Genomic DNA, 14,472 nt, shown 5'->3' with positions numbered 1-14,472 from the left:
AATTAACAAAAAACGGAACACATAAAATGGATAATTTTTAATTGTCTATTAATGGAATTAAACAAGTATACTTTATATACTACTATACTTTATATACTACTACTAGTTTATAAGATTGACGATGTGACCGCTTCTTAATCCAATTATTAGTTATAGTTGGACGGATAATCCCACTCATATGCTGACCGAATATAAAAATAATTGTACATAGAAAAAACAAACATTACAGAGACACAAAGAGGAGAGAGAGAGAGAGAGAGAGAGAGAGAGAGAGCTGTACTTCAGCACATGGCCTCGCTGCCACTGGGACCTCACCACCCCCCAGACAACCACCACCTTGACCCCTCAAACCTCGCCCCTCCTCCTCCTCCTCGCCGCCAGCCGGACATGGACTCTGACAAGGTTACTCTCTCTCCTCTCCTGTCTCTCTCTCTCTCTCTGTATCTTTATCTCTCTTGCTAACTCAACTTTCTCTCGCTCTTCATATATGCCTCACTGTGTTGTGTTTTGCTCTGTGGAGCAAATTTGAGCTCAGTTTTGTGCAATTCGTCTTCGATCTAGCTATAACCCTTCAATTTCTCCCCGATCTTCCTGTTGGCGGAGTCTGTTCGTGCTCTTTCTGTCAACGGAAGTCAGAACGACGCCGCCGGAAGTAATGTCCGGAGTATTTTCCGGAGATCGGAGGGTTTTGTGGCTGTTTAAGCTGTTCCTGCTGTTAGTTGTTGCTTTTAAGTTGTTTCTCGACTTGAATTTGAGAGTTTGAGTTGTGTACTGTAGAGTGAAAGAGAGAGCTGTTTTTGTTCCGGGCCTTGCTTAGGGCTTGAATTAGTTTCGTTTCAAATTTTCATTTCTCTATTTTGTTTTAAAATTTTCTTAGCTTTGTAGAGGTGCCTTTCTGGCGCTAGCTGTTGAGAAAACAAATGCTTGTTTAACGTTTATTTAGGGTTGGTCAGCGTTTGATCTCAATGCTGGCGTAGTTATGATCTTAGTCACATAATGCGTGTGAGCTTGGGTGAAAAAGTCTTTCAAAAACATCCTAAAGTAAGAATATTCCCTAGAGCGAGGATTGAGAGCACGAGTGAATGGTCCTACTGAAGGATGTGACTAAGGTTACGACTTGCCTTTGGAGTTTTGAATTGTAGAGGGAGGAAAGGAGGGATCCGTTTTTTATGTGTACTTTCCTTGGGGATTAATTTTCTTCACTTTTCATTTTTTTACCTTCAAGTTGCATTTAGCTTTCTTAGCTTAGTAGTGTTTTTGTAATGCTATCCGGTAATTTGAATGCTTATATAATGTTGATGTACTGTTGTTGATCTCTTGCTCTCAATAATTTCATCAGTTAGGTTTTTGATCTTCATTTGGGTCTTCTTGTAATCCCATACTTGGAATCTTCTATGCTCTTTTTTGTTCTCTGAGTTTCACACAGTTAGGGATTTCTTTATGAAGCCAGCTGCCTGTAATGGTTTTGAACTTTCCTCCTCCCATCTTTGCCTTTTGGTTGATTTTATTTGTCTACTGTTTTCTTCAAACTGGGAGCAACATTTGATTCTCTCTGCACAGTCTCTTGTTTCAAATTCAAGCTCTGTGCCATGTGATGCTTTCTTGAAAGCTATGCTTATATCATATTGCTTTCCATTGGCATTCTTCTTCAAACTCATCTCTCCAAAAAGGCTGGTTAACTCTGGAACAATCTACTCAATTATGGTTATCATGTGCAAGTGTTGATGCCTAGCAGCTAATTATAGTATTGGTGATTAGCTATTGTCCTTCAATCTCATAATCCTACAATTGGTTCATACTGCAGGAAATGACATCTACGGTTGTCGAGGGCAATGATCAAGTAACTGGTCACATCATTTCCACTACAATTGGGGGTAAAAATGGAGAACCTAAACGCGTAAGGGCTAAATATCTTTTTTACTCTTGTTCTGTTGCTGTTTTTTTGTGTTTTTTTGTTAATAGTCCTTACCATTGCAACATCGAAACGTTTCTTGTGTAGCGTGATCGCAAATGTGAATGCCAAACTCAGGAGTTATTTATTTGTTTTGATTAATTATCTTCGTTTTGAAAGCTAAAATAGTAATTTATAATGCCTTCTTACAGACCATCACTTACATGGCCGAGCGTGTAGTGGGTACAGGATCATTTGGAATTGTCTTTCAGGTACTGCAGTCTAGGATTTATTATTTTTTAAGATCTTGTAGTTGTTTCCTTTTTAGTGGTTGATTGAATTAATGTGACTCATCCAGGCAAAATGCTTGGAAACTGGAGAGTCTGTGGCCATAAAGAAGGTATTGCAGGACAGGCGTTATAAAAATCGCGAGCTTCAGCTAATGCGCTTGATGGATCACCCGAATGTGGTTTCTCTGAAGCACTGTTTCTTTTCTACAACAAGTAGAGACGAACTATTCTTGAATTTGGTCATGGAATACGTCCCGGAGACTATGTACCGCGTTCTGAAGCATTACACCAATGCAAATCAAAGGATGCCACTCATCTATGTCAAACTTTATACGTATCAGGTTCAAGATTCTTCTTCTTCTTGTTTTTGATGTTGCTTCTCTTTTATTTTCCTCGAACTTGATGTTAGTTAAATTGCTTGTCAGATATTTAGGGGTTTGGCCTATATTCATACTGTTCCTGGGGTTTGCCATAGGGATGTGAAACCTCAAAACCTTCTGGTATGTAATTCCGCCATTCATCATTCATCACTCATCACTCATCCCTTATTTGCTGTTCTTGACTAAGTTGGAGTCTTATCTAAATCTGTATTCTATGTCCTGTAGGTTGATCCTCTTACCCACCAGGTTAAGCTTTGTGACTTTGGAAGTGCAAAAGTTCTGGTAAGCTTATAACCATTGCCTTGTCAATTAACGTTTTACATGTGGATTGTCCACATGTTTTTAACTGTGGAGATGAGTTTTTTTATTCTTCTTCTTTCTCCTATGGGTCACTGTTCACTTGTAAGACATTATAATCATACATGCAATTGTTTAGTTTAATGAATTTGAGAAAATCTGAGTGTACTGATTGTTTTCGCTCACATTAAGCACAGGCTTTTCGGCCTCTAGTGAGATTAATGTGCTTGTTCTTTGCTTTTATGACTATTAGGGAAATTGTGGTGTGGTATACGACTAGTTTGCTTGCTCGTCCTCTTCTTGCTCTCTTGTACATTTTTTGGTATCTGTTACCAAGTCTACATTGTTTGATGACTATAGAGGTACATGATGTCACATCTTCTTAGCTTTGTATATAGCCTTTTCATTTATAATAACATTGCAGTTACGGGTTTGCGTCTGAGGGTGGCGCAGCGGCAGGTTTCCCGAGTATAGGGAACAAATGTTTATATTTGCATTTCTTCTTTTGTTTTTCTTCCCCAATCTTGAATCGAAACCAATGTGATAGGGTTGTTATGTGTGTTAAATCCTCCTTTTTTCTTTTAAATTTTGTTTGAAGAACTCATATTTTCTTTGAGAATTTTGGATCTTATAGTAGCTTTGTAAAAAATTGAAAATTCTGTAAAAAGGTTGGCCTGTTTTGGCAGTTTTTAGAATATGTTTCTCATGAATGGCCGGTGTCTTAATAAGCTGGCAGGATAATTTTCCTCTTTTGCTAACTAAAAATAACTTATATTCAACTGGCTGCAATAGTTCTAGGTTCCTTGTCTTTGTTTTGTTTCATTTCTTCTGTTCTTTGAAAACAACATCCCCTACTGTTCTTTGACCATGTTTTCCTCTTTTGCTTTGGAGTGCCTCTATGTCTGAGTCAGACACAGTACTTTATACCGTTGAAGCAAACTATTCTCTCCATACCTTAATGTTAGTCCTCTATTCCATTATAGGATGTCCTAAATATTAGTACTCTTTGAAATCAAGTAAAAAGGTGTTTATTTCCGAAGACTGGCCCTACTAAATAATTAAAATATTCTTAAGAGTGAAAAATACTGGGCAATATGGGAAATCAATGCTCACTTTCTAAGTAGAGGTGCATGTAATGTTTACTCCCTCAAGAAGTTGGAAGGACCAACGATAAGGAACAGAGGGAGTAAATGGAACCTGTGTCTTGCCATTTGCTGGTAGATTTACACCTGGAACACATTTTTAATAGTCAAGGTTATTGCAGAACTAGGGCAATATGAAACTTTCATATCATGCATGGAATGGTCTATGGCACCTTGTGAACACAGTTTACTTTAGAAAATAGAATAAATGGACACAAGAATATTGTAGTGTCTCCGAATCCTTGAGATGTGAAGCAGATGAATCAGAGTAATCAGACACTTTAACACCTACTTGTACTAGCCAAGTCCATGTAAACTAGGTCCTCAGCTATTGTATTGTTTCAGTTTGCTGAGCAGGGGAGTCATCTAGTGTAGATTAACTTTATGCATTATATGTTGAGGCATGCTTGATTCAGTCTGTCTGTGCCTGCGCTAAAAATATGCTCCATCATGATCCTTTGTCCTCTGGCTTATTTTCGGCAGTTTGTTCCTTTACTTCATTTTCTTCCCCTTTTTCTTGGTATTCTTGTTTCTTTTCATTTCACCAAGATTTATATTGTGATCAGGTAAAGGGCGAAGCAAACATATCGTACATATGTTCTCGTTACTACCGCGCCCCTGAACTCATATTTGGGGCAACAGAGTACACAACATCAATTGATATTTGGTCAGCTGGTTGTGTCCTTGCTGAGCTTCTTTTGGGGCAGGTCTGTCACTTCCTTAGCATCTGGGTGCAGTCTGCCTGAGTTATCTTTCTGTATTTTTTTCTCACTTCCCATTCTTCAAAAATTCCTTGTAGCCCTTGTTTCCTGGAGAAAGTGCGGTGGACCAACTTGTAGAGATTATCAAGGTAATGTGTGATGTTTCATTGTCTCAGCGGAATTTCTGTGGATATCAACTTTGTTAATCTGGTGAGCATTTAATAGATTCTGTGACTTTCTTACAGGTTCTTGGTACTCCAACTCGAGAAGAAATCCGATGCATGAACCCAAACTACACGGATTTTAGGTTTCCTCAGATTAAAGCACATCCTTGGCACAAGGTGTGCAACTTTCATATCTACTATGTGGTACATTGGGTCTTAGTTCTTGCCTAATTGGCTTGAGTTTGTGAAATTGATCATTTAGTTCATTGTTCCAGGTTTTCCACAAACGAATGCCTCCTGAAGCAATTGATCTTGCTTCACGGCTCCTTCAATACTCACCAAGTCTTCGTTGCACTGCTGTAAGTTTGTTTTTCCCTTCTTGTTTTGGAGTCTTATTTCCAAGTAGCACATTATTGCAGCAAAACCACTGAGGATTGAAGTTTACACACTATAAACATCTCCTATTGTTATCTTCTATTGCTGTTGCAAATTGTACTACTCTTCCTGTAATTCTGGTCCCATGACTCTTACCATTGGCTATTCTGTTCATTGACTGGCTATTATTCTTGCTGCAGTTGGAAGCATGTACGCATTCCTTTTTTGATGAGCTTCGGGAGCCCAATGCTCGTCTACCAAATGGTCGCCCTTTGCCTCCTCTTTTCAACTTTAAACAGGAAGTATGGGACCTAACTATGTAATTAGCTGTCGTATGTTTGCTGTCCTCACGCATTATGTTTTTACTCACTTCACCTGCCATGACGTGTCATTTGAATTAAAAAGATCTAGCAAGCCCCCTATTGCAAGGATTCAATTCCAGTGTTGGTTATGTTCTTCCACAATGATGTCCGAGGGAATATAATTGGTACTAAAACTTGGAAAGACAAACAACCCACCTGTTTAGGGAGAGGGACTCCGTAAAGATTAGACCTTGCTCTGGATAAAAAGTGTCATTTGCATACCCACAGTAGGAAAGATTGAGGGAGTTTTTAGTTTGTGGTAGTTACTCCGTGAAATGTAGATTCAAATAATTTCAGTTTGAACACAGAATTCTTTCTGTTCAAGCAAGTTCCACAGTGGCCTCTTCATTCAATTATATGGTATAGTCAATTGGAAAAAACAAGCCCAAGCCACCCGGCAGATTCTAGGACGATGTTATTTGCATCCTTCTTGCAATGCAAATATGTTATCTATGTCTATAGGGTAATTGTTCATGATTTTCATCCATTCATTCCCCCATCTGGCTGCAGTTAACCGGAGCTTCACCTGAGTTGATCAACAGGCTGATACCAGAGCATGTCAGACGACAAAGCGGTCTGAGCTTCCCGCATCCAGCTGGGACGTGAACAAAAAATTGACATGAAGTTGAATCAAACCTTGAGCTAGTTGATGCGTATCAATTAAAAGGAGCCTATGCGGGGTTATATAGTCGGGTTTTGGCATAACCGGCCCTTTCTTGCCCAACAAAATGGTACCGTGTGTTTGACATAGCCGGTAATTGGGCTATTCTTCTGTCTATTTATGTCATGTTAGCTTAAAAGGAATTCGTTTCCCCACTGCTGTAAATTGTTTTGATCGCAAAGCTTTCTGAAAGCTAGTGAGTACAAATGTCTAGCTAGGCAGTTGTCTGAAGAACAACAGGAGAGCTAAGGGCTCTTTTGTAGTATTGTACTTTTTAAAATCTGGCGTTGCTTCTCCTTGTGTTATCTAGTCCCTTGCGGCCGCAGTTATAAATTGCTTCTGAATGTTAGTTTCCTGTTTCTCATGGGTTCTTGTATTTACTTGGCAGGTCTCATATACATTTTAACCAGACTGTTGGTTTATTTTGGCTGCATTGGTATATTTGAGGCTTTATGTAGGAATTTCTGCAGTTAGGAAACAGTAAAGAAAACCAAGCAGAGTATTTCTTCGTTTCTCTGCCATTTTGTCATCCCTTTGTATACCCTTCTTCAAGTTCAATCCAAAGAAAACGTTGTTGAAAAAGCTTGGAAAACTGAAGTTTGGCCCTATACCAATTGTCTTTGATGTTTAATTCAGCCAGTGAAAAACCATGAAAGAAGACGCAACTAAGAACTGGTAGAAATTCTCACACCGCCGGGATCCCGGGACGGGACGATATTCTCGTATGTTTTAGCATAACTTTTTAACACCCTCCTGATGCAGATTTGAGGGGTTGCTTATCATGAGAGAAAAAAAGTAAGGAAAAGCAAATTGGGCATAATTTGAACTTTTCGCTTGCAGGTTTTGAAACAACCAATCCATTCTTGTGCTTTCACAATGGGCAAATCTGTGTTTTAATTGCCCTGAACAAATATAAAAATGCTTACCCCACAATAATACATAAAGAACTAGGGCTCCACCATCAATTCCAAGATTACCAACTTACTAAAAAAATGGCAACAAAACTAATATTCTCAACATCATTTTAATCCTCTTATACAACAAGAAACCCTCGAACTCCGGAAAAAAACAATTTTGGAGGGAGCAAATTATTGCTACAAATCTAAGGCATGTTTAAGTATAACACCACCCTCAAAAAGTACATATCTTGTTTGATCGGGCAAGCAGCAGCAGAGCACGAGCACAACTGCTGCCTGATCTCAGTTGGATTAAAAGGACCAAAACTTTTCACTTTGTTTGGTTTAGATTTTAGAAAGTTATTTTTGAGAGTTGGAGTGGTAATGAGTGGAGAGAGATAGAGAGAAAAATTTATTGAAAACTGTGCCGAGAGTTAAAAGTTACTCCCAAAATGTCAATCCAAGCAAGGTGAAAAATTCTCGAGATAGTCAAGATGCTGACCCTTAAATTATTACACTGAGCTCTATGTATTCTTGTATTGACTACCTAAGTAGATTTTGTCACCTCATGGATGGCATTAGCCAAGTATCCCACATTCCCTGTAGTAATTCCTGCCATGCTGTATCATATTATTCGCAATTAGCTTTTAAATCACGGGAAAGGAAACACAAATACATACATATGTGAACGTATCTACAGATAGATAGTAGGTACAGATTTACCTGATACGACCATTGCGCGTCAAGTAAATATGGAATTCACTAGTCAAGCGATCAACTTGTTCAGGTGTCATCCCGCTAAAGCAGAACATGCCAATCTGTTTGCAGTATCCAGTAGAATCAGTAAACTTCAAAAATAAACTAATGACAATAGAGTAGTGACCCAAATGGTTGAGAATTTTACAAATAAGATACCTGTTTAGTTATGTGCTCCCATGATAGTGGTGACCCCAACTTTTCAAGGTTTTCTCGCAGAGCTGTTCGCATTCCAATTATCCGATCAGCCATGCCCTATAAAAAAATTCCACAGATCAAACACTTTAGAAGTCGCAAAATTACAGGTAAACTAATAGAATGTGTACCAACATAACCTATGGACATATTACATATTATTCCCATCAAATTCAATTTCAGAGAGAGAAAATGAGATGGGGGAAGCGAAATGTAAGCCAAACAAACTGTCCTTCTTAGAGTACATGTGTGAAGTCAATGCACCGAACTCTTACAGAAAAGAAAATTTTAGCCAAAAGTGAATCTAAAAATAGCTTCGTGTTTGTTAGACATGTCTCATAGACAATGAAATTACCTGAGGTTTCACCTCAAAGCATGACTCTAACCTACTATCACCATAGCACACGGCATGGACCAAAGCCAGATAATACCTTCCCTTTAAAATGTATTCGTGTCATGACCACTTGGCTGACTAATGCAACCATTTAATTAAGTTACTAAAGTTGGATAAAACAAAGATTTTCAGAAGAATATAACCAAAGCATTAACCAATTACGCAAAGTCACTAAGTTGGATGGAACAAAGATTTTGAGAAGCATATAACCGAAGCATTGACCAACAACAGTAAAGTACCTTAACTTCCTTGAGCCACAACTTCTTGAGGTCAGGATCATCAAGTATAGTTGAAACAATGAGGGCACCATGCACGGGTGGATTACTGTACATGGGTCTGGCAAGCTGCTGCAACTGACTTTTCACAGCTATTGCCTGTTTTTCATCTTCACAGACCACGCTGCATTCAGTAAATAAAGGCATCAGGAAAAAAAAGAAGAGCAACAAAGTTCGTGCTTCTAGATTGAACAGGCAAAGACAAAGCAAGTAATGAATTCAGAAAAGCTAAACAATGCAGTCTTTACCCCAAGAGCAATAGATGGTAATATGCGGGGACTAGAAGAGGCATTATTAGAAGTAGAATTTCTACTTGGCCACAGTTGAAAGAATTGTGACACTAGAAAAGTTGACCACATCACTTTGAAGAGTGTTAATCTGACAGTTTCAAGGGTCATACGCTTCCCTATTCTGCACTTTGTAAGGCCGCAGCCATCTCACAGTAGAATTTTAATTCAATGATGACATATGCTTGAACCAATAGGTTCAATGCTAAGGAACTTTGAGATAGCATAGAGGAGTCGTTCTATGTAGACATCACTGATATTTACTACATTTCCGAACCACTGAACTTTGAATAAGTATACCTTCTCCTAGTTTTTGACACCCATTCATCTTGGCACTAATAAAAGTTTCATTTTATCAAGAACCAAATGAGTTCATATCCACATGAGACAACATCTGCATAACTTCATTTTCTAGGCTCAGTTTTGAAGAAGGGAAATTATTTCATCGTAACTTTTTCTTGGTGAAGTGTGCGCCAGTGTCCTCCCCCTTGGCTACTATCTACGCTAATGCGTGAAACCATTGCAGCCCAAGGAAGGACTCCTAACGCACTAATAAGAATCTTGATATGATACTGAACCAAAAGAAAACACAGGAAAGAACAAAGAAGAAAAGAAATTTACACACATTCTAGAACTCAAACTTTGACTTGACTACTCATACATCATAATCAAGTAAAATAAAAAGAGTCAACCAATCAAACATGACACTAAATTCTTGGGCTGTCTTATTTTCCCTGGCACTTCTGCATCATAAGGACAATGGTACATCACTCGGGGAAAAAGCTACCAAAAGATCCCGCTAGATTCCATCAATTAATCAATCCCATGTCAGATCACAACCCAAGATGGAAGGAGTCGAAGGACAATAGTATCTCTCGGGGAAACTATTTTGTCGAAGGAAACTGAAACGAAGAGAAGCTAAAAGTGACGTACCTGAGGCATCCAACTCTTTGGCCATAGAGCCCCATATTTTTTGCATATGATTGAGCACATCCAATTAAGTGACCATCCTCAAGGAAAATCCTAATAGACTTTGCATCCCTCTCTGTATCACCACTAGCAAAACCTTGATATGCCATATCAAAGAATGCAAGATGACCTTTGACCTGAAAATGCCTACATTAATTTTTAAGGATAACAGAAGTGAGAGTAGAAAGAAAAGTCTGTCGAGAACTGTACCTTGAACTGGTAGGAAATCTCTCTCCATTGCTCCTCGGTAGGGTCGACTCCAGTAGGATTATGAGCACAAGCGTGAAGCAGAAAGAATGAACCATTTGGAGCATTCTATGCATAGAATATGGAGGTAAAGCGAGCAAGGAATGGAGAAAGTAGAACATGAGTCAGCAAGGGCAGAATGACAGCGCCTCAATTTATGCAAGAGATTAAACTAGGAAGGCCTTAATGTTCCTTAGATACCTTAATATCGTCCATCAGTGCAGAAAAATCCAACCCTCTCGACTCTGGATGATAATAATGGTATGTTCTTTGAGGGACATGGGCATCTCTCCAGATGTTATGATGACTGTGGAAACATTATGTTAGAAGCTTAAACAAAACGAAGAGAAATACACCACAGGAAACGATAGATCTGTTTTTCTGACCATTTTTTCCGTACAAGACACCAAATAACAGATCAACTTAAAACCTTCACACTCACTTGGACCAGGTAGGGACTGGAATGTAGACTTGAGAATCAGGGCAAAAACGCTTCTGAAAGTCCGCAAAAAGTCTGCAAGCACCAGTCCCAGAAAGAGCCTGCACTGCCGCTATACGCTTATCGTTAATCAAATCAGAATCCTCTCCATACGCAAGCTTCACTGTTTCCTCAATCATCTTTAAACTCCCTCCCATGGGAAGATATTCCCTGCAAAAAAACCAAGGGCATATTTGGTCAATTTAAAGACCAAAAACAGTGTTAAAGCTTGTGCTAGCACTTACCACTTTCAACTGACTACAGTTTTACCACACACACACACTCACACACAAAACCAAACCCCTTCTTTTAAACTGCATACCTGTCAGATGTCTTTGTTTTTTTCCAAAACAGCATCAACGCTTCACCTTAACCAAAACCAGTACAGTGAAGGTTTTTATGATAGGCACTTACTGACAATAGGGACCTAGTCAACTTTTACCATTTTTGCTTAGCAGTCAACTTTTACCACTTACTAGCTAGGATTCTCTAAACCTATCCTTGTTACACATACTTAAGGCTTAAGCCAATGGAGAACCCAAAGCATTAGAAATCTTCCTACTTTCTTATATTTTGTTTGTTGATCTAGATGGAACAACAAAGGCATGATTTATATCTTCAACTGGAGAGTGGAGACCTTACAGGACACCGTTCATTTTTACGGAGAACTTTTCAGAGGGTAAATTTCTTTAAATGGTATTGCTAGATAGACTTTTTTCAACACAAAATGACCAATTATGGAGAATTTAGTTCAACCTTAGCACTTCCAGGATATACTTTGAGGGTATTCTTTTGGCCAATTCGTCTCCCCCCACAAACATATATCACCTAAAAGTCTGTAGATATATTATCATGCACCTTCATTGAGCCTCAGGATCACAAAAGTGGAACTTAAAGACTAACTGTCACCCTGAAGCCCCGAACTAACGTTCTCCTGGTGTCGAAACAAATACATACTTACATACTTACCATAAATTAAATCAAAACAGACAGAAGTCACAGAACATAAGGAATCTGGATCCACAACCCAGAAAAGCAAAACTGGAACTTGGAAACATAAAGCAAAAGCGTAAAGAGACACAAAGTAAGGCATAACAAAAGAAAGAATCAAATTGGCGAGTGCAGGACAAAAAAGGCAGAATTAAGTGTGACCACTGTAGCAATTGGCAAATTGCAAGCCGAAAAGGACCCATGAATACATGACTATACCCAACCCAAAGACAACAAATTTCCCGCACAAAATACAGCACATGAAAAAGCAAAATGTAAAATTGGCAACAAAGATTGGAACAAGTGAAATCCCATTTGGTTGCTAAGAAAGTTTCAGAAGGAAGACAAACTAAAACATATCAAATTGTCTAATGCATTCAGCAGACAACCCTTGACAAGAAACCAGAAATCAGAGCAATTCATTCAGCTTTCAGATTCAGAGTTCACATTTCTTGACCTTTCATTTGTTTTCTCAGTGTCAAGCTACCAATTGTCTCAAAAGTTTAAGCTATTGGAAAATGGGCCCAACCACATGTATTAAGCTATGAGCTATCTAACACTCAGCAACCAAAACAGAGCAAAAGGCAATCGAAAATGGACAGGGCACACTCACATGTTCTTGTTTCCGGCGATCCTCCTTTCTGCTTCCCTGACACACTCAAGCACCACTGGCTTCCCGTTGTCATCACGATATGCACCCTTTCAAAAATCCCAAACCCAGATCAATTTCAAAGAGCGAGAGAAGTACAGAAGAAACTTATTCATTTTTCAACAGAAATAGCTTTTCCAAAATCAGGAGGAGGAAAACAATTCCTAAAAAAGTGAGTTCTTTTCCTACACGAAAGAAGAAAACAAGTTAAGAAAACAGTCAACTAAACAAATTTCTGGAAACTGTTCCACAAAACATGTTTTTCAAATCACAAAATCCGGATCACTTCTCCATTTTCAACAGAAACATCTTCAAAGAAAAATTCCTACAAAATGAGTTCTCTTCCGAAAACAGCCCCAGGGCATTGAATAATTTCTCCCTTTAAGGAGGACAATATAGGGGATGTAGCCCGCCAGTAGATGGTGGGATTGATTAGTTGGGGTGCGCGTAAGCTTGACGGTTCTGAATTATGAAAATGAAAATAGAGAGGTAGTGAATTAATTACCACTCCGACATTGACTTTGGTAGGGGTGGGATCAGCGAGAAAAGCTTCAGTCACGCCCAGGATTGGGTCTTTGGCGGCTGGCTCAACGCTTCGCCACCACGAGGATGGAGAAGACATGGATCGCGCTCCCAACGACCTCATCATCATCATCATCATCACTTGTCGCCTCGACAACAACGCCGTTCGAACCGCCATGGTTTTGGTTAGAGAGAGAGAAGAGAGAGAGAGAGAGAGAGAGAATTTGGAGGAAGTGAAATGGTGTGCAAATTGTTGTTGTTACTTCCGTATAACGGATTACAACGACGATGTCTTGGGAAGTCTGAGAAAACAAGAATATGACTGACGTCTGCTTTGGTTGTGTTGATATTACGGTGGTGCCCTTGGATTTTGGCTGCTAGTGATACGCCGGCTGTTTGTAGAAGGGTAGGCTGGTAATATCGGTACGCAATCTAATCGGGATTTGAGGGTTTGATTTATTTAATTAATAATGTCGTCTTATCTGTTCTGTTAATTTTAGATTTGGTAAACAAATGCAGTCAATCAATGACGACTTCGTAGGAGTAGTATGTAGCGCGCCGCTGTTAGAGCATCTCCAATCCATCCAAAATAGAGGATAGATGTAACACATTAAGGGAAGATTTTGTAATTTATTTCACTTTTTCTTCACTTTTTGTACTTTTTTTGGGAGAATTTTTGAGGAACCCACCGTCCTTTTTAGAGTTTGGAGGAATTTTGTACTCCAAATTTACTTTTGGAGGACCAAACTCTAAAAAGGACGGTGGGTCCCTCAAAGATTCTCCCAAAAAATACAAAAAGTGAAGAAAAAATGAAATAAATTACAAAATCTCCACTCAATGTGTCACATACATCCTCTATTTTGGAGAAATAGAGGTGGATTGGAAATGCTCTTAGGAGCGGTCGTTGTCCTCGCGGAGTGGGAGAACAGTATGGAATAGGGAAAACAACTTACCGGGTTTCCCATGGTAAATTATTTTACCTCAAGGGTGTAAAATATTTTCCCTCAAAAATTATTTTTCGACAATTTTAACAACTAAACACTGAAAAATAAATAAAATATTTTATGTCCAAATAAACGGAGCCTTAAAGGATAACTATTTTTATTTAAGGCTCTGTTCGACTAAATAAGCCAATTGACTTATTTTTTGTTTTTATTCAATTTTTTTTCGTATTTGTTAGTTTTTCTTCAATTTTTTGGGCATTATTGATCGTCATGACAAGAGTAATCTAAAAAGTAAAAAATTGATCCATTTAAAATTAGGAGAACTGTTAAAAGAATGAAGTGAAGATCATGGCTTGTTCCATTTGGACTAATTAAGAAATCAGTAGCCGCGTGTGAATAGTACCTAGGAATGACAACGGGGCGGGGAGGGTTTTGGCGTACCCCGATTCCGGCCTGAAAATTATTACCCAGTCCCGCCCCGATTCTGCTCGGGTATTTTTTGGGTACCTCAAACGGGTTTACCCGTCCCGCTCCGTAAGAAATTAAAAAAAATGTTACGAGAAAAGTAAAATAAAATAATAGTTATAAATCAAGTGGTAGTTTAGTTG

The 14,472-nt window shown here is 38.8% G+C and overlaps 2 protein-coding genes across 3 annotated transcripts; one reads left to right on the top strand and one right to left on the bottom strand.

Annotated features, from left to right (window-relative positions):
* The first annotated feature begins 188 nt into the window (after window positions 1-188).
* LOC131330059 (shaggy-related protein kinase eta) lies at window positions 189-6,627 on the top strand. The gene is made up of 12 exons (XM_058363546.1): window positions 189-402; window positions 1,805-1,897; window positions 2,104-2,163; window positions 2,250-2,522; window positions 2,607-2,681; window positions 2,787-2,843; window positions 4,567-4,707; window positions 4,800-4,850; window positions 4,947-5,042; window positions 5,141-5,224; window positions 5,441-5,542; window positions 6,113-6,627. The coding sequence occupies exons 1-12, from the start codon at window positions 289-291 to the stop codon at window positions 6,206-6,208; spliced, it is 1,242 nt and encodes a 413-aa protein (XP_058219529.1). The 5' UTR covers window positions 189-288; the 3' UTR covers window positions 6,209-6,627.
* Window positions 6,628-7,335: 708 nt separating this feature from the next.
* Window positions 7,336-13,167, bottom strand: LOC131330056 (aspartate aminotransferase, mitochondrial). 2 transcript variants are annotated; one of them, XR_009200943.1, is made up of 11 exons: window positions 12,904-13,167; window positions 12,363-12,448; window positions 10,724-10,930; window positions 10,483-10,588; window positions 10,246-10,350; window positions 10,000-10,172; window positions 8,744-8,903; window positions 8,075-8,170; window positions 7,883-7,977; window positions 7,632-7,779; window positions 7,336-7,487 (listed from the first exon to the last, which is right to left on the bottom strand). XR_009200943.1 is itself a non-coding variant. In XM_058363543.1 (10 exons), exons 1-10 carry the CDS (start codon window positions 13,096-13,098, stop codon window positions 7,707-7,709), a joined length of 1,296 nt encoding a protein of 431 aa, XP_058219526.1. In that variant the 5' UTR covers window positions 13,099-13,167; the 3' UTR covers window positions 7,550-7,706. The 2 variants fall into 2 exon arrangements, 1 of the variants encoding a protein (XP_058219526.1); XM_058363543.1 differs by lacking the exon at window positions 7,336-7,487 and having other exon boundaries at window positions 7,550-7,779.
* Between the last annotated feature and the right edge of the window lie 1,305 nt (window positions 13,168-14,472).

Source organism: Rhododendron vialii, chromosome 6a (genome assembly GCF_030253575.1).
Source record: "Rhododendron vialii isolate Sample 1 chromosome 6a, ASM3025357v1".
NCBI lineage: Eukaryota > Viridiplantae > Streptophyta > Magnoliopsida > Ericales > Ericaceae > Rhododendron > Rhododendron vialii.
This window is presented reverse-complemented; position numbering and strand designations above follow the sequence as displayed.